Source organism: Rhincodon typus, chromosome 38, assembly GCF_021869965.1.
Source record: "Rhincodon typus isolate 14 chromosome 38, sRhiTyp1.1, whole genome shotgun sequence".
NCBI lineage: Eukaryota > Metazoa > Chordata > Chondrichthyes > Orectolobiformes > Rhincodontidae > Rhincodon > Rhincodon typus.
Window position 1 is genome coordinate 18,554,273 of NC_063369.1, and position 20,665 is coordinate 18,574,937.

Genomic DNA, 20,665 nt, shown 5'->3' on the forward strand with positions numbered 1-20,665 from the left:
CACCAAATCCTATAGACCCAAACTATGGATCATAAGTATCCAAGCTCCAACATCCAAACCCAAGGAGGTTCAAAATCCAAATTCCAAAAGATGTAAAATGACTAAAAGATGCAAGCTGCATGTATTCAAATCCAAATGAACTAACCACCCCAAAGATGACCAATCATTGATACAAACTGAAAACATCTAAAACTCCAAAATTCCCAAACTCCATTGATCCAAATCCTTATGTTCCAATACCGAAAGTCCAACCCCACATCCCTGAGCCTAAAAGATTCCCCCGAGAGCCCAATCTTCAAAAATGCCCAACCACAATGATCCCAAAGCCAAATATTTAGACTTTGCGTAGATCAAAATGATCCAGATCTTTCAATTCAAACCTATATTCCCAAATGCACAAAATCCAAAAGAACCAATTGTCCAATATTTGATATCACAGATTAAAAACAAATAAAAACATGTATTTCAACTATTTCAATTGTGTAGATTACATTCAGATGCATTAAAACCTTACAGGTCCAAATCTGGCTGATCCAAATGCTGTGGATCCAAAGATCAGAATCTCAATAGATCGTAATCTTAATGATCCAAAACCCAAGAATCCTAACCCGAAGGATTCAAATTCTGTAGATTCCAATACTATAGACTCAAATGTTATAGATCCGGACCCTTAAAGATCCAATATTTTCAAATCATGAGCCTCCAAACATCTAAATTCCAAGCTCTAAACCTATATGTTCAATTCTAAAGACGCAGAACACCGAAAGAGCTAAACCCTACACATCCAAAGTTGATAGGCCCAAACCCAGTAGATCCAAATTCTATAGATTCACACCCTATAGATCCAAAGCCGATTGAACCAACCCCAGTAGATCCAAATTTTATTGATTCAAATCCTATAGATCCACATTCAACAGATTCTAGCCCCTAGATCTACATTCTATAGCTTCAAGAACTGTACGTTAAAATTCTATAAGTCCAAGGGGATTTCAAGGGAATACATCAAAGCTCAAAGACCGAAAGACGGAGCAAAACCCTATACACAGTCAGGATAGCCTATGGAGGGAATGTGCAGCCATAGAAACGCCTGGGTGAGGGTGGGGGGGTCTGGGCAATTCCCGATTCCCTCTGTCCCTCCCTCTCTCTCTCCCAGCCCGGAGTGTGTCTTCCGCCGGCGTTGGGAAGGAATTCTGAGCGAGCGGAGCAGTCTAGGAGGTTGGAGGAGACGGGCAGCCGCTGCTTCACCTGCTTATTCCCCCCAGCCAGGGGTAGGGGCGGCGCGCTGACACCCCCACCCCGATCCCCACCTGCCCGGAGCAAAGTGCACCAACGCGCCGGGGGTAGTGCTGTTTGTGACGGGAGAAGTCCCAGCTGCAGAGCCCTGCTCCCATGGTCCTGGGAGTCAGCCCGAGCGCTGGGCAAACAAAACTACAAGCAACCAGCAAGCTCCCTGGAGTCCAGGTAAACTCCAGCCAGGATCCCAGAGTGACCGGCTTTCCTGGGCGTGCAGTGTGTGTGTGAGTGAGAGAGAGAGAGAGAATATTTGGAGTGTGTGTGTATTAGTGACTGAGAGTTTGTGAATGTCTGTATATATGTGTGTATGTGTATGAGAGAGAAAATATTTGAGTGTGTCAGTGACTGAGTTTGAGAATGTATGTTTGTCGGTCTGTGTGCGTGAGTGTGTGTGTTAGTGACTGTGAGTTTATGAATGTCTGTATGTGTGTGTGTGTGTGAGTGAGAATGAATGTGTGAGAGTATGTGTGTGTGAGAGAGAGAGTATTTGAGTGTGTGTGTGTGTTAGTGACTGTGAGTTTGTGAATGTGTGTGTAGGAGTGTGGGGGTCTAGACTGCACTGGGACAGGGAGAGGGAGAGGGAGAGGGAAGGATTTCTGGAAGACAAGGCAGACAGGAGGTCTGGAGACAGTTGTGACGGTCAGGGACAGTTCTGTACAGTGACAGAGAAAGGAGCCTTCCCAGACTCCGGTACAATATTCCCCCTGAGCCCCAAACCCCAGTCTATTCCTTCATTTCCAACAACAACACAATCCCTGCTCCTCGGCCCAGCAAAAATTCAAATCCACAACAGCTACTCTGTCAGCGTAACTCCACGCCGGTCAGTTTCACTGGGTATGAGTTTCTGTATAGGGACAGTTCATTTTCACCTCAGCCCCTGTCTGTTTCCCAATCAATCACCTATCCCCTAGCCCTCCCATCACCACCCCCCACCCCCCTTGTTTCAGTCTATGACTAACACTGCCAAACACACAAGGACCGTTTCCCATAGACACACACAGGCACACATACTGAGACGCACACGCAGACACACGAACTGGTTTAAGAAACTTTCTTTGCTATTGAGGGAATTCTTTCTTTCTGTTCCAAACCCATTCAAGTACAATGTGGCCAGGTTAAACTGTTCTGTTTGAACTTGATAAAATATCTCACAAGGGGACTGGAGCCGAATCCCGGTCTAGTCCAATGACATCGTCTGACCGATTTGTGTGAAATCTCCAGAATCTGATGTTCATTAAACATATCCGGACACATCTGTCTGTCCGGAGCTGTCTATATGAAACCATCTGGAGAGATTCAATTAAAACGACAGCGAAATTCACACACATATCAGATATTTCTCTACATAGACATGTAGGAGATTGGTATTAATGGTGTTTATTATAGAGAGATAATTCGATAGAGGTTTATTCAGTTAAGACCCATCCATGAAATTAGAATTATTATTGCAATAAATACACCTTTATATATTCATATATTTGTAACGATCTGCACACACTTATTTAAAATAGATTTTGATTTTTAACTCGATATATTTCAAATTAGTTTATTTATAGATTGGAGACAATTTTTAAATTAGTTTGTAATTGGAAATATTTTGACATTTCGTTCAGTTTTATTTATCGTTCCTTCAGTTGTGTGCCTTTTTTGTTGCGTGTATATTTTCTTTCCTACCCTCACCAATGTCCCGCTTCCAGAGTTTCCTCTCTCGCTCCCTGATGCACTGATCCACCCAGGTCCCCCAGTCTTTGTAGCCGCCTCCTGATCCGAGCCAGCGGCGGAGCAGAACACAATTCACACACCCCGAAAATCTGGGAGACTGCGTTCTAACTGCAAGGGAAAACCCAGAGCGGAGTTTAAAATGAAAATTCGTTTTGTTTTATTTCTCCTAAGTATTAGAACAGTCGCCAAAAACCAGAAGAACTTATCTATAACTAGAAATTAATTCTTGATTTCTGAGGAAGTTGTGAGGAAGGGTCACCGGACCCGAAACGTTAACTCTGTTTTCCCCTTCACAGATGCTGCTGAGCTTTTCCAGCAACTTTGTTTTTGTTCCTGATTTACAGCATCCGCAATTGTTTTGGTTTTTAAATTCTTGAATTGTCTGGGTTTTCAGGCTCCTAGTTTGAAATGAGAGAGAGATAGATGGGACTTGGAATAATTCCGTCATTGTTTAAAATGTACAGTCGTTGACTTTCTATTGTCCTCAGTATTAATTGAGTGTATGGTGAGGCCGGTTTATTTAGTCACTGGATATGCATTTGTTTAGATTCCGTTAAACGCTTTCTTCATTCGGGGAATTCACTCAAAGGAACATTTTGTGCGAAGGGTATTAATGTGACATGCACCCTAAACGGGCCTTTTCTCTGTGAGGTTTCTGAGACTATCTTACACTTGCTCTCCTGTATACTTTACACCGTTTTCCCGCAGGATCTGTAAACAAAGGGAACTGTACAAATTTTTCTCGCAAAGGTCTCTCTCCACCCCTCCCCAAGCCTCTGTCAGCACCCACCCTCTCCTTTCTCACTGCTGACAACCACCACCTCCTGAACGCCGGGGTGGGGGTGAGATCGGTCTGACCGTACACATCGTTTGGGTGTAGGTACTGTTCCTGACATACTGCCCTGGCTCAACCATATCTCTGACAGCGTGACAGCTCAGATTAGAAAGAATTTCGGTGTCTACCGCCAAATTGAATTGTAAGTGTATAGTACTTAACATATAGATAATGGTGCATGTATGTAATGCATATATGTTTGTGTGCGTATAGCTGCAAAGTTATATTAATAAATATTATATATATACACACACACATATATACACACACACTGCATATATAATGGTACATATGTAAAATGTATACATAATAATGTATTTAATGATCTGTATACATCTAGATGTGTGTATACACACACCTACACATATGGGGTGCATATGTGAGATTCTCAGCATAGAATGGACTGTATCTAAGCACATATATTAACATTGATGTACATATTTCTGAAATGCACATTGCACAAATACAATATTTGGCTATGAAAATCTCAGTACCCATTTCAGGAAACATGAGAAATATACCATTCCCTGTATATACCATTAATGACAATACTCTCAATACATTTTGTGTTTTCAATGCATGACCTTACCAGCAAAACTTCTGAGTTGGGGAAATGATTCACAACGTTTTGTGATTACACTAATGTGCTCAGTAAATATCGCCTCCTCAGTGTAATCTATAGAACAGCAGCTGAGGGGTAAGGCTTTCATCACTGAAGTTTATTATCATCTTCTGATAACAACTTCCACACACTGCTTTAAGGTGATGAGCTTTCCCCTGAATTCTCCATCAGATTTTTCAGTAATTTATTCATACAATTCAAAAATATTGTAATGCCTGATACAGAAATTTCTCAATGATTGGAATATTCTGCCTAGAATCCAATAACTAGTTGAGTAAGGTGTGCTTCCCTGTTTAGTGATCCATACAGATTAATGGGGATATGCTCAGCAACCGTTGTAATGTATCCCTTTGATAATCTGTGTCCACAATACGCACTGCACAGATTATCAAGGAGACACAGTACACACTGTCGTCTCTCCTTGATTATCTGTGCAGTGTGTTGGGGACAGTCTCTCTTTAAGAACTTGTTGGGAGTTTATTTCTGAAAACCTTTGATTTGTAATCTGTGGGAGCTGAGTGGGGATAGTTTATTTTAATCGTCTAGGGAAAGTTTATGGAGGACAGTATCGAATGATCTCAAAATGTTGTTAGGTATACACTCTCTTTAACAGGCTGTAGATAAGTTATTGGTGGCCCCTGTCTCTTTAATATTATGTAGAGTTTATTTGGGACGGTTTCTATTTTATAGCTGTTCAAAACTTATTGGGATAGTCTGTTTTAAATACCCTATTGAATAATCTGGAAAATTAATTCAGGACAGTCTGTCTTTAATTTAAAAAATACATTAGAAGAGGAGGAGAAATTGTGCAGTGTGCTGTGGGCAATGTTCATACCTGTGTCGGGGTCCTCGCCACACTTGCTCCTCACTTTGGAGAGTTTGTTGCGATCAGTCTTTTTAATAATCTGTAGCATGTTTATTGGGAATGGTCTCTCATTAACGCAGACAGAATTTATTGGAGTCAATTTCTGTTTAAAAATCTGTGTAGATTTCACTGGGAACAATCTCTCATTAATGATCCATGGATAATTTATTGAGGGCAGTCTCTCTCTAATAACCTATTGCGATTTCATTGGGGAAAGTTTCTCTTTAATAATGTATGGAAAGGTTTGAGGACAGTCTGCATTTACTCATCTCTGCAGAGATTGGGGAAAATTTATTTTAAACGATCTGTTCAGAATTAAAGGGGGGTGTCTCTGTTTAATGGTCTGTGCAGAGTTTACTGGGGACCATCCCCAAAAATGTGGAGAATTTATTGGGGATATTTTCTCTTTAGTAATTGATGGCGAGTTTGATAGAGACAGACTGTCTTTAAAAAAAAAGTGCCAAGTTACTTGGGGATCCCCTTTCTTTAATAATATGTTTATCATTTATTGGGGACAGTTCCTACTTAATAATCTTTGCAGCATTTATTGGGGCCGTTTCCCTTTACTAATTTGTTGGATTGTCGTTTTTTTTTTGAAGGACGGTCTACATTTAAAGATCTGTGGAGTGTTTATTGGGAGCAGTGTCCCACTAATGACCTGCGGTGAGGCTACTGGTGCAAGTCTCTCTGTAATAAACTGCTGGATTAGTAATTCTGAGTTCACGTATGTTCAAACCCCGCGACAGCAACTGATAGGATTTGAATTCATTTAATCAAAAAGAAAATCTAGAATGAATAATTATCTTTGTCAGCTGAAATAGCTCTCGGAGGGTAATTTGAGATTGACGATCTAAAGGTTGTTGGTTCGGTCCTGGGTTTTTGGCAAAAGACGTGGTTGTTTCTATTTTGGGGCAAGTGAGAATGGGTCCCACGGACAGTCACCAGCTCCTAAAAACAGTGGGAAAGAGAGAGGGAGAGGGAGAGGGTCTCCGAATCAGTCAGCAGTTGTTAAAGGAGTGGGTTAGGGAGGGAGAGTGTTTAGATTCTGGATAAAAACAGCATAAGGAGATGAGAAAAAGTCCGAGTGCTATCAGAGAAAGGCATGAGTTAATTGCTTATTATTTACTCTACAATGTCTGAATTGAACCACTCTGTATCATCGATAGATAACTGACGACTAAGTATATTTTTGCAATTTAAAACTGAGTTAATTGGTTATTGAGCAGCTGCTGTCAAATCTGAAATTGAAATCGTACATCTCTAAACTCTGATAAAGAAGGAATGAATTTGAGGACAGGAGAGGGAGCTGATTTGTGACTCGGAGAAGAATTTCTACTCTTCACTAATCACTTTTTATAGCACAAGAGTAAGGTTAAAGTAACTAAAGCTACAGTAGGTAAAGTGATTTAACAGTCTAAGTTAAGGTAACGCAAGTCAGCTCAGCCAAGTGGAATCTCTTGTGGCTGTGGGATGTTGTAGACATTTTCCTCCAACTCACAATTCCACATGCAGTAAGTATCAGTGGGTTTCAGAGCTCCAACAGCAGCTGGAGTAACTGAAGAGCATCCATAAGGCAGAGAACTACATGGCTAGCACGCTCAGACGTGGTCGCATCTCAAATTGGGGTCAAACAGGTAGCTAGGGAATGGGCAGTTGAAGAGAACCAATAGGAAATACAGGAGTCCCCAGAGTTCTCCATCATTAACCAGTTTTCTGTTCTCAATATTAGTGAAAGTAATGGATGCTTGGAGAAGTACAGTAAGATCAGAATGGCCCCACTGTACTGGAGGTGAGGAAGAAGACCAGAAGTGTTCAGTGCTGGGATCCTAGCTGTTCACAATGTACATTAATGATTTGGGTGAAGAAATTGAATGCAATATCTCCAAATTTGCAGACAACTTAAGCTGGGGGGCAGTGTGTGCTGTGAGGAGGATACTAAGAGGCTGCAGGATGACTTGGACAGACTGACTGAGTGGGCAAGTACAATATAATATTGATAAATGTGAGGTTATTCATTTTGGTCTCAAAAGCAGGAATGTGGATTATTATCTGAATGGTGGCAGTTTAGGAAAAGGTGAGGTGCAGTGAGACCTGGGTGTCATGGTGAAACAGTCACTGAAGGTTGGTATGCAGGTGCAGCAGGCAGTGAGGACAGCTCATGGCATGCTGGCCTTCATAGCAAGAGGATTTCAGTATTGGAGTAAGGATGTCTTACTGCAGTTATATAGGGCCCTGGGGAGGCCACACCTTGAGTACGGTATGCAGTTTTGATCTCCTAGTCTGATGAAGGACGTTTTTGCTATTGAGGGAGTCTAGTGAACATTCATCAGATTGATTCCCAGAAGAATGAGGAGACATCTCATAGAAACACAAAATCCTGATTCGACTGGACAGGTTGATGTGGGAAAAATGTTCCTGATGTTGAGGAATTCCAGAACTAGGGGTCACAGTCTAAGAATAAGTGGTGAGCCACTCGGGACTGAGATGAGGGAGAATTTCATCAAGAATTGTGAACTTGTGGAATTCTCTACCACAGGAAGCTGTTGGGGCCAGTTCATTAGACATATTCAAGAGGGAGCTGGATGTGGCTAAAGGGATCAAAGGGTATGGAGAGTGAGCGGGAGTGGGATACTGAAAGTGTGTGATCAGCCATGATCATATTGAATGGTAGGGTAGGCTCAAAGGGCTGAATGGTTTGGTTCTACACCTAATTTCTATGTTTCTATGTAAGGGCAGTCCTGATAGGGGTTTCTTCAGTTAGGGCAAAAGTTGGGAGAATTGTAAACTGTGAAGAGGACAGTGTAGAACTTTAAGAAATCATTGCCAAGTTGGTTGAGTGGGCAGAGAGGCAGTAGGTGCAGTTCAATGCAGAGAAGAGACAGGTGATGCATTTGGGTACAAGGAACATGGAGACACTACATAATATAAAGTGTGTGCAGGAGAACTTCCATCCTAGGATCCTAATATAAGTAGCTACAGAAATAATGGATGCACTGATTGTGTGATGAGATGTGCCTTAAGAGGAATTAGATCTGTCCGGTTTCTCTTGAAGATGGGTGTTATCAATCTGGTGGTGAAGTGTCTGCTCCATAGAATGCAGAGTCAATACTCTTAGGTTTTTTTTAAACTAGAGAAAAGAAGCATGAGTGGAAGAAGTCAGGCTCACACAGACCCAGGGTTTTAGTTTTCGCTTTCAGCTGTTGAAGTTGGAGTTTGGAATTGAAGCTGCTAGACACAGCTCTCTCTCTGCTGCTAGCTTCATTTTGTCAGTGTTCCTTCTCCTGGACTGGAGGAGACAACAAGTGAAGGAAATCTGTTTTGCTGAGTTTGCCTTTGCTAAGGGGGTTTTTATGGGATGCTGCTATATTGAGACAGTTGATGAGTAGTAGATATTGGTTTGTTAAGTATTTTGATAGAGTTAAATTTATGTCAATTTTTTTTTGTTTGTGTTTTAAACGTGATGTAAGAATAAAGTATGTTTGCTTAAAGCCTAGTAGTTTGACCTATCGAATCATATTTGGAATACAGCCTTTGAATAAGAAAAATAAGTCAGAGTCCAGGCTATCTTCTTGACTTTTTTTTGAGGGGTTTTGGTCTGGTTCATGATAAATTAGGGGCTGTTGTTGGGATTAAAATCTCTAATTCAATGTAGGGTTTAGGATTCTTGGATTCAAAGACAGTGGGTGCTGAGTGTTGATGTTCTCTTTTCAGGTGTTGCTTCAGCTGGTTTAAATAGGGTGTGCCTTGTGTAATATTGGCTCTTTCCCAGTGGCTGAGAGTTTTCTGGTGGTGGGGTAGTTTACAGAAGGTGAGTAAGGCAAAAATTGTGGAATTGGCAGACAGGCTGGAGCTGGGGTTGCCATTGTTCGTGAGGAAAGGGGAGATAACTGCAGTGATAGCTCAGCATTTACAATAGCCAGAAATGCAATCAGAATCATTGGAAATTGCGAAAATTTGATTGCAAATAAAAGGTCTTGAATATGAAAAGGAAATGATACAGTGTGAGTTACAACCAAAAGCAGAAGAAGAATAAAAAGAAAGAATAGTCCTAACGGAAGGAAGGGTTAAAGAGAGACAAGAAAGGGAGAAAAAGCAACCTTTTCAATTTCAGGAGTTGGAACTGAAAAGTGAGGTCGGCATAAAATGGCAGAGGTTGAGATAAGAGGTGGGAGCAGTGATAAAGACAATGATGGTGAGCAAACTCATCATAGCCAAAGGCCTGGTGTGATCTGTTTAAATATGTCCAAGTTTGACAAGAAGGTTATAGAAGCATTCTTCACTTCATTTGAGAAAGTGGCTAATCAAATTAAATGGCCACTCGCCGTTGGGGATTGTTGATCCAAACAAGTTGGTAGGTAGAGCTAGTGATGTATTTGCATCTCTGTCGGAGGAGGTATCTGGGGAGCATAATGAGTTGAAAAAAAACATCTTAAGTGCATATTAGCTAGAACCAGAAGCTTACAGACAACATTTCAGGAACCTGGTCAGCCATACACTGAGTTTGAAAAGATCAAACAAAGTAATTTCGATAGGTGGATAAGGGCATTGAAAATAGGAGACTTATTTTGGAGAAGTTCAAAATTTCACTTCCTGGAGTAGTGAGGACTAATGTGGAGGAGCAGAAAGTTAAAACTACAAGATTAGCAGCTGAAATGGCCAATGAGTTGGTTCATAAATCAAATCTTGGCTTCAGACAACAATTTCAATTTGAGAGGGATAGAAAATCGAGGAAAAGAAAATTCCTCTGGTGTTAAGGGAGAAGCATTGAAGATAGTAAAGTTAGTTTACCACAGGGTAAAAAGGAAACCCATGAAGGGGAAAGAGAAGTTTAAAAAGTTCAGATATTTTCACTGCAATAAAGTAGGCCACGTGAAGCCACAGTGTTGGTGGTTTAGAGAAAGCAGTGGGAAGACATTTGTGGGAAAACAGAATAAGGCAGTAAGTTTTGTTAAAGTTGTAAAAATGATCCACTGGAAGCTAAAAAGCTGCAAAAGAATCTATAGCCTGATCAGGAGTTGGTTGAGAAGAAAGTGCCGGATCTCTTTAAAGAATTTAACTGAGAGAGAAAGGTTTATTCATGTGTACCAGGAAGTACAGGTGAAAAAAAATTAAGATGTTAAGAGAGGCAGGAGCAAGTCAATCTTTGGTGAGAGATGAGGATATATGTAATTCAGGAGGAATGTTGCCAGAAAAGGTGGTAATATGTGGAATTCACAGTGAGAAGAGTAATGTTCCATTGTATAAAGTGAGGCTGAAGAGTCTGGTGAAGTGGTGGTAGGAGTAAGAGAGAAATTCTCTGTTTCGGAAATACAGGCTATCCTCTGGAATAATATAGCTGGATCACAGGTGGAAATGATACCTATTGTGGTTGAAAAACCAGTGGAAAATGGAACAAATGACTTGTTACAGGAAGTATATCCTGGGATTTTCCTGACTGTGTGGTAACAAGGTCACAAAACAGGAGGAGAAATGAAGGAGTGAAGATAAGGAAGTTGAAGATGAACTATGTGTTGTTGTGTGACAGACCATGTTTGGTTGAAAAAAAAACAAGAACGGATGGAGGACAAAGTGGACATTCTTAGTTCAGAGATGTTGGCTGAATTACAACAGAAAGATGAAAAACTAAAATAATTGTATCAAAAAGCATAGACAGAAGAATCTGAGTATATCCCAGAACATTAGCATCTTAAAAATGACATCTTGAGGAAGTGGACACCATCACATATTCAGGCAGATGAGAAATGGGCAGAAGTTTATCAAGTTCTATTACCAGTGGTTTATAGAAAGGGAAACTCGAGCCAAAATATTAGTCTGGACTGCATAAAGATGTGGTTGAATTTTGCCAGACATGTCCGGTAGTTGGAAATCCTCAGACAGTAATTAAACCAGTACTGTTAATACCCATTCCAGCATTTGAGGAACCTTTTACAAGGGTCTCAATTGATTGCTTAGGACCTCTACCTAAAACAAAAAAAGGGAATCAGTAACAAACACAAAAACAGAAATTGCCAGAAAAACTCAGCAAGCCTGGCAGCACCTGTGGAGAGAAATCAGAGATAACAGTTCGGCTCCAGTGAATCTGATTTCTTTCTCCACAGATGCTGCCAGACCTACTGAGTTTTTCTGGCAATTTCTGTTTTTGTTTCTGATTTTCAACATCTGCAATTTCTTTTGTTTTTTTTTGTTTAGTGGGAATCAGTATTTGTTGACCATAATGGAGGTGTCCAATAGATTTCCAGATGCCATTCCATTATGCAGTATTATAGCTAAAAGCATTTGAGAGCAGTTATTCAATTTTTTTAACTAAATACAGACTAATCACAGAGATACAAATCAGATCATGGGCCAAATTTTACATCAAAATTATTCAAAGAAGTTGTGGATAGTTTAGGAATAAAACTATTCAAATCCACTGTGTACCATCCAGAATCGGAGGGAGCACTAGAACATCAAACTTTAAAGACCATGTTGAGGGCTTAGAGTCAAGACTGGCCAGAGGATTAGGATAAAGGAGTTCCATTTGTACTTTTTGAAATTAGGGATGCACCAATTGAATCAATTAAATTCAGTCCATTTGAATTACTTTTGGCGCATGAGGTGAGAGGACGACTAAAATTAATTAAGAAGAAATTGGTGAATCAGAGTTCAGAGACCACATGTTTGGACTAATGTGTCAAATTTTGAGAAGAGATCAATAGAGTGGATGAGTTGGCTAGACACCATTAAAAAATAATCACAGCATGTGATAAAACAGGAAGCAGAAGAGAAATCAAAAACTCGTAACGTTGCCCATGGAGATAGTATTAGTGTTACTTCCAGTGATAGGTGAACCTTTAAAAGCAAAGTTTGGTGGGCCTTATCAAATCAAAAGGAGATTGAGTGAGGTGAATTATTTGATAAGGACTCCAGTTAGAAAGAAATCTCAGAGTGTGTCATGTGAATATGCACAAAATGTATTTTGATCGGGAAGGAAAGCAAAAGGAGAATGGGTTACTGGTTCCAACACAGAGTGAAGAGCCAAGTTTGGATGATTTTGAATTGAACATTCCTCAAATTAAATTGGACAATGAGGAAGTTATCAAAAATTAGGATAAATTATTGAGCTGCCTTCCAGAGGAAAATCAAAATGATTTGAAAAAGAGTTATTACAATCATATGGAGAGATATCTGGGAACAAGCTGGGACATGCTAATCAAATTATGAGTGATGTAGACAACAAATGTTCCAATTAAGCAATATCCTTATAGGCTTAACCCTCTAAAATTGGCACATGTTCAAAAAGAAATTGAAATCATACTCAGAGACAAAATAATCAAAGTGAATTGCACTGACTGGAGCTCAGCCATAGCAATGGTACCAAAATCAGATGGTACCCAACGATTATGTGTGGACTGTTACAAAGTCAATGCAGTTATGAAAGCTGATTCATATCTTATTCCATGTTTGGAAGACTGTATTGAGAAGGTGGGACAAGCAACTTATATCTCTAAGTTGGATTTATGTAGAGGATACAGTCAGGTACCTTTATCCAAGAGAGGGCAAAGGAAATTTTGGCGTTTGTGACACCAAATGTACCTTACCAGTTTAAAGTCATGCCATTTAATATAAAGAATGCAGCAGTCACCTTTCAGAGATTAACCAATAAAGGTTATTTCGGGATTACCCAATTATTCAGTGTACATAGCAACCTGGTGATTTTTTTCTTTAAGTTTGAAATGAAAGAACATTGGAGCATCTAGCAGAATTGTTTGATTGACTTCGGGAGCCAGTTTTATCACTAAACCTGCCTGAGAGTGAATTTGCAAAAGCCCAAGTCACATTCCTGGGCCATGTTATTGGACATGGACAGATAGCATCACGGAATGTGAAAACAAGGGTTATTGGGGAGTTTCCCGTACCATCGATGAAGAGAGCAGCAGTATGATTCCTGGGACATTTTTTTTAAAATTGGAATTTCATATTGAATTTTAGAAGAGTAAACAGTTTTGTTTTTTTTCAGAAAGGAGACAAGAGAAGCATGAGTGGGTAGAGTCAGGTTCACACAGACCCAGGGTTTTAGTTTTTGCTTTCAGTTGTTGAAGTTAGGGTTTTTGGAGTTGAAGCTGCTAGATACAGTGCTCTTTCTCTGCTGCTAGCTTCATTCTGTCAGTCTCCTGGACTGGAGGAGATAATAGGTGAAGGAAATCTGTTTTGCTGAATTTGCCTTTGCCAAACATGTGTTTATGGGATGCTGCTGTAAGGGAGCCATTGAGTAGTAGTTAAATAACATTATTTTGTTAAGTATTTCAATACAGTTAAAGTCGAGCCAATCCTTGTTTTTTTTGTTTGTGCTTAAAGCCTAGTAGTTTGACAAATTGAATCACATCAGAAAAGCAGCACCTTACACTAGCCATTAAATAAGCTAAAAGTTAGAGTCCAGGCTATCTTTTTGACATGTTCTGAGGCAATTTGGTCTGGACCATAACAATTATAATTTTCCAAAATCTGTAGATTCTGGAGGAGTAATAGAGGATTGGAAAACTGTCAAAGTGACATCCCCATTCAAAAGGAGAGAGAGGCAAAAAACAGATAACTGCAGGCTGATTAGCCTAACATCTATTGTTGGAATAGTATTAGGATCAATTGGAAGTAATTGCAGAACAATTGAGACATCAATCTAATCAAGCAGGAGCAGCGTGGCTTCATTAGAAGGAAATTGAGCCTGACTAAATTATTAGAGATTTTTGAGGATGTCTCTCCCAGCATGGATAGAGGGGCACCAGTAGATGTGTTATATTTTAACTTCCAGAAGGTATTTGACAAGGTACCTCATGAAAGGTTAAGTCATAAGAAAAGAGTCCAAGATGTTGGAGGTAGTATATTGGCATGGATAGAGAATTGGTTAATGAGCATGAAACAGCGTGTGAATAAGAGGCTCTTTTTGAGATTGGTGACCCGTGACCATTGGGCTTCCACAGGGATCAGTGCTGGAACTGTGATATATATTAACGATGTGGAGGAAGAAAGTGAGTGAATGTACTGGAGCCAAATCTGCAGGCAATATTAAAATATGTGGATAGGCAAGTTGTGAGAGGGATGTAAACAGTTTAAAGAGAGATCTTGATAGGTTAAGTAAGTGGGCAAAAAGATGAAGTTGTTCATTAAGGAAAGGAGAACAAAAGAACAGAATATTATTTAAATTTAGAAAAATTGCAGAAAGCTGCAACACAAAACGGACTTAGGGGTATTTGTGTACGAAACACACAAAGTCAGCACACAGGGGCAGCAGGGAATCAGGAAGGCGAATGGAATGTTGGCCCTTATTTCAAGCGGGTTGGAGCATAAGAAGTTGGGAAGTCTCACTGCAAATATACAAGGTATTGGTGAGACCACATCAGGGAGTACTGTGAGCAGTTTTGGTCTCCTTATTTAAAGGAAAGCTATCGTTCCATTCTCGGAATTTCAGAGAAGGTTCACTAGGATGATCCCCGGTATGGGAGGGATTGTCTTATGAGCAAAGGCTAAACAGATTGGGATTCTACACACCAGAGTTTAGAAGAATGAGAGATGATCTCATTGAAACAAATAGATACTTAAGAGGTTTGCCAGGTTAAATGCTGAGAGAATGTTTCCCCTCATGGGATTCTAAGACCAGGAAGCTTAGTCTCAGAATAAAGGGGGGTTGCAATTTAAGACTGAGATGAGGAGGAATTTCTTCTCTCAGAGGGTTGACAGTCTTTGGAACTCCTTGCCACAGAGAGCTGTGGGGTTGAGTCCCTGTGTATATTTAAGGCTGAGACAGATAGATTCTTGACCAGTCAGGCAATCAAGGTTTATGGGGAAAAGGCAGGAGGGTAGACATGAGGTATGTGGAATCAGCCATGATCCTATTGAATGGTGTAGCAGGCCTGAGCGGCCGAACAGCCTGTTCCTGTTTCTTATGATTTTATGGGAACTGGTCAGACCTCAGCTGGAATACTGTTTACAATCCTGGACATCACCCTGGATGAAAGATGAAAATGTATTGGAAAGAGTATGGAAGGGATCTGCAGGCATGGATGTGGAGATGAGACAGTTCAGTGATGAGAGCAGATTGAAGAAGTTATCCTTGGAGAGGAGAAGGCTGAGGGCAGATTTGAGGCAAGAGGGGCCTGGACAGAATAGCTACCAGGGCCAGTCTCTCTCTATGGAGAGTTTAGTGGTCACAGTGTCTCTTTAAGAGAGTGTGGAATATTGATTGCAGGCAGTAGCAGCTGGACAGACTCTTAACACACAGCTGATGCTGAAAAATGAACATTTACTTACAACTGTGAGAATGTATTTACAATAACAGGTCACCGCTGTCCCTTCTCAAGGTCTTTCTCTTTCTGTCCCTGACCCCACCTCTTGGTGCAGTCCTGGGTTTGGGGGGTGTGGGGGTGTGGGGTGTACATCTGCATTTGAAGACTGTCCTACACTGGAGGCCATTGCCTTTTGAGGTTTGGTCAGGCAATCCAGGGGGAGTTAGTATCCACAGGGCCCAGACGTTCAGAGAGGGTCCTGTCCAGGGAGCATGTGTATCCCCTGTCAGCTTGACCTCCAACAGGGCTGGGGAGGGCCAGCAGGGTGGAGATGGATGGTCTGATCACCTCTGGAGTGTCCTGCCTCTGGAGGGTCCTGTGTGTGTTTCCTCCTCTAGCTACGGCAGTGCCAGGAGGCACCTGTTTACTTGTGAGGATGGGGCCTCACCTGGAGGGAGCTCAATGTCCGTCATTACACCCCCACCCTGAGCCCATCACGTTGCTGTTGGTTCTGAGGACCAATGGTATGAGTGATGGAGTACAGCTCTGTGCCTGTACCCAGCAGACCCTGAGGCTGCTGGACCTGGCTCTCCATGGCAGCCACTGACCTGTGCCCAAGAGACCCTCACATGCCTGATGTAGCAGCGCCCCATCGTGTTGCTGCAGTGCCTTATGTTCGGTTTACCCAGTGCCCTGTGCCTGCTCTGCATTTGGATGAAATCAGAATGGCCAACACCACAGGGTCCCCTCCTGCCTGGGGATGAGCAGGTGCCTAGTTTGGGAACCCCTCCCAGTGTCACTGACCTGGGGCATTTCTCCCTCAGTCAGCTGCAGAGCTATGGGAGTGATGAGCTCGCCTGCAGTAGCTCCTGACCCCAATATAACTAACATATCCACTGAGGCATCAGTGAGCTGCTGGGGGTGTCGGACGTAGCCTTGCTCGTGACTCCTGAGGCCTCCATAATGTGGACAACTGGGTGTCTCATGGCACCACACCTTTGACCACTGAGACTGATCTAATGCCACCTGAACCTGCAGGAGACTGAGGAGAGGAGAATGTGTTGTGAACAAGGGATTATTAAGAATGTATTTACAATGTGAGCATGGGAGAATAGCACACAGAGGCGACACAATGGTTAGCACTGCTGCCTCACAGTTCAATTCCACCCTTGGGCCACTGTCTGTGTGGACCTTACACATTCTCCCCGTGTCTGCGTGGGTTTCCTCCAGGAACTCTGGTTTCCTCCCACAGTCAAAGATGTGAAGGTTAGGTGGATTGGCCATGCTAAATTGTCCATAGTGTCTAGGATTGTGCTGGCTAGGTGGGTAAGCCATGGGGAATGCAGGGTTATGGATTTGGGGTAGGGTGTAGGTCTGGGTCAGATGCACTTCGGAAGGTCAGTGTGGACTCGATGGGCCAAATGGCCTGCTTCCACACTGTAGGGATTCTACGATATGATGAGTAGACAACTCACCAAGGCTGCTTAGACAAAATCTTCCAAACCACTTGCATCCAGAAGAACAAGGGCAGCAGATACATGGGAACGTCACCACCTGCAAGTTTCCCTCCAAACCACTCACCATCCTGACTTGGAAATATATCACTGTTCCTTCAGTGTTGCCAGGTCAAAATCCTGGAATTCCTGCCCTGAGGGCTTTGTGTGCCAACTCCCAGCACATGGACAGCAGTGGTTCAAGAAGGCAACTCACCATCAACTTTTCAAGGGGCAACTAGATACAGGCAATAAATGCTGGCCCAGACAGCGACACCCACCATCCCAGGTGTGAATAAAATTAAGCTCATCACTTGGAATCGGGCCACAGATGGGATGAGGGGCAAAATGTTGGGCGGCCCACTTTTCTCATTGAGCCATTGAATGGCGTGTTGTCCCAAGAAACAGAAGACAGACAGGGATTGGGTGAGATGAAAGTGGGTGTCACTGTTGTTAGTGCCGAGTGAAAAATACTGAGGTGCTCAGAGTGAGTGAATAGGCATCACAAGGATGAGGCAGAGTTGGTAGTGGGACGAGTTGGGGTAGGCGAGAGTGAGTGAGTGGTAGGATGCTAACCTTGGTGGGAAGTGGGCATGTTGGCACAGATAAATAGTGTGATTTCATACACACACACACACACACACACACAGAGAAGATAATATCAAACTTACCTTGGAAGAGCATTGACCTTCTTTATAGACAGCTGAGACTGCATTGTACCAGGTGGCAACATCTGACCAGGCTGGCATATCTGCTGCCAGTCCCAAGGAAACAGAATGTCCCTCCTCTGCACTGCCACATTCACCAGAACCTCCAAGTCTCTGTCTACAAAATGGGGCATGAAACTCCCCCTTGGCTGCCGTGTCTGTGGTTAATCAAACCACATAGGGCAGCTCTGGGCTGGCAGCACTTGTATGGGTAAACAATGGCCTTTAACATTTAGCACCATCGCCACAAACCTCAGGATATCTTAGCAATGACATCTACACATCTACATGGGTGGGAGAATCTGACCCACAAATGACTCAGTCTGCATGGCCTCGGTGTTGCCTGTGGGAGCCCAACATTCTCTATAATGAACCATGGGGAGTCAGTTGGGAAAAGTGAATATTTACCAATCTGCAGAGTGTTTAATGAGTAAGTCTATCTTTAACAAGATTTTGTACGTTTACTGGGGAAAGTCTGTCTTTAATAATTGGTGAAGAATTTATTCAGAAAGAGAGCGTATATTTAATATTCTGTGGAGGATTCATTGGGAACCATGCCTTTTCAATAAGGAATGGAAACTTTATTTGGGACAGTCTCCCTTTATTGGGGATGGTCTCTCTTCAATTATCTGTGGAGAGTTTGTTGGGGAATTCTCTCATTAATAAGCTGCAGTTTCTTCATTAAAGGAAAATAGTGCTTAACAATCTTTGGAGAGTTTATTAGGGCCAAAAATTCAGATACTAATCTGTGAAGAGCTTATTGAGGACCAACTGTGTTAGTTAAACTTTTGGTGGCACGGTGACTCAATGGTTAGCACTGCTGCCTCACAGCACCAGGGAGCTGGATTTGATTCCAGCCTCAAGCGACTCTGTGTAGAGTTTGCACATTCTCCCAGTGTCTGTGTGGGCTTCCTCTGAGTGCTTCAGTTTCCTCCCACAGTCCAAAGATGTGCAGGTTAGGTGGATTGGCCATGCTAAATTGCCCATAATGTCAGGGGATGTGCAGGTTAGGTGGTTTGACTGTGGGAAATGCAAGGTTACAAGGTTGGGGTGAGTCTGGGAAGGATGCTCTTCAGAGAGTTGGTGTGGACTCAATGGGCCGAAGGGCCTGCTTCCACACTAGGGATCCTATGAAAGTCCAATGGGGAAAGTGTCTCTTGAATGTTCTGTGGGGTTTGTTTTAGAGACAGCTTCTCAACAATACTCTGAGCAGAAATTAGTGGTACAATTTCTTTAATAATCTATCATAAGAAACCACCTAATTTTCATGTCTTTGTACTTACTTAGACAAAGCAGTAATAGACAGTAACATCTAGGAAGATCATGCAAGACAATCAGAGGGCCTGGTCAGGCAACTACAGTTGGATGGTTTAGTAATAAATTTTGTAAAAGCAGGAGTAAGTTACCCAGAGAAAAAGAGCAAGTGTTATTAAGAACAGCGAAAGTTGGGGTTGATAGAATTCCTTAACCATGAATCTAAGCAGGAAATCATGAGTTCTTTGGGAATGAAAGAGTTTCTCAGAAGTTTGTGCCTAACTTCAGCACATTATCTGTAGCTTTAACAGATTTGTCATGAAACAGGTAAAAGTGGTCTGGTCAGGAGGGTGCCAGGCAGCTTTTGAGAGCCAGAAGGCAGCCTTAATGAACGAAAGTGTTCACAGTCCCTGACTTCACAAAACCTTTTCAAATAGTAATTGATGCTGGTGATGTTGGTGAGGTAGGGGCAGGTGCAGTCTTATTGTAAGGTGATAAATTGGAAATGGAGAAGCCAGTGGGGTACTTCTCTAACAAATTAAACCAATATCTGAAGATATTCTCTGGAGCAAAAAAGGAAACTCCAGGAGTATTATTTTCTAATCCATCCGTGCAGTGATATTATGACAATCCTCTGGAGGAGGTGGGACTTGAACCCAAGCCTCCTGTATCAGAGGTAGGGACACAGGCCATTGTACCAATAAATTTCTTCTTGGGGATTATTATTTGCTTTGTCCATCAAGGATGCAAAGGAAGTCTAATATAAACTGACCATAATCTGCTAGCTTTTATTGAAAGGAAAGTTAAGACTTGAAATACAAGGTTGTTCTGATGGAGTTTATTGATTCAACCATTCGATTCATTGCTGACATATTAAGAATGTGATGTTGTGGAATAACTAGAAGTTGAGAGGTAGATGAAGAAATGTCAATGCTGGATAAAGAATAAGTAAGTGTAACTGAACGTAATTTTAATATAGAATTCTGTGATTTTATGTTTCTAGATGGTTCATGATTACCTGATGAGGAAATGCAATTAAAAATGGTGTCTCATTATTTACGAGTGGGGACATGCAAGAGTCTACATAATCTTCAGTTTTGGGATGATAAACTGAAATAGTATATCAAGACGTTTCTTTAGGAACTTGAAAGTTAAGAGCTGCATATTGTTGACCTGCGCAATACAATGTTGCTTTTGGAAGCAGTAAGGAGGGAGAATTTAGAATATTTCATCTTAAAGGAAATTCTGCCTGGCAACAGCACTCTTATGGTTGAGCTGCAGAGTATTACAAAGCTCTAAGTGCCAAGACTAGCAGAGAGGTAAAACATCTAGAGCCTATAGACAGACTGTCCTTCTCTCTTGCAGCTCCCCACCCACCCCCCCCCCCCCCATACAGAGAAAGGCATAAACCACGAGAGCTTAAACAAAAGAATCCATACAAAACATCTAAGTTCACCTGATCAACCATAGAATCGAAGGACAACCATAATCTTACAAATAACACTGTACCGTCATTGCAAATGACTTAAAGGACTGAGAGAAAAGTAACTTTACACTTTGTGGTCTTGCGTTTTGATCTTCTGGATTTGCTTAGTCTGTATTATTTTTCTACCCC

The 20,665-nt window shown here is 41.7% G+C and overlaps 1 protein-coding gene across 1 annotated transcript in view; it reads left to right on the top strand.

Moving 5' to 3' along the window:
• Positions 1-1,208: 1,208 nt before the first annotated feature.
• The window catches only part of lmx1al (LIM homeobox transcription factor 1, alpha-like), a 34,441-nt gene continuing 14,984 nt past the window's right edge, over positions 1,209-20,665 (top strand). Inside the window, exon 1 of the mRNA XM_048617844.1 lies at positions 1,209-1,461. Within this exon, the coding sequence (XP_048473801.1) occupies positions 1,390-1,461 (72 nt within the window). The 5' untranslated portion in view covers positions 1,209-1,389. The remainder of the gene's footprint in view (positions 1,462-20,665) is intronic.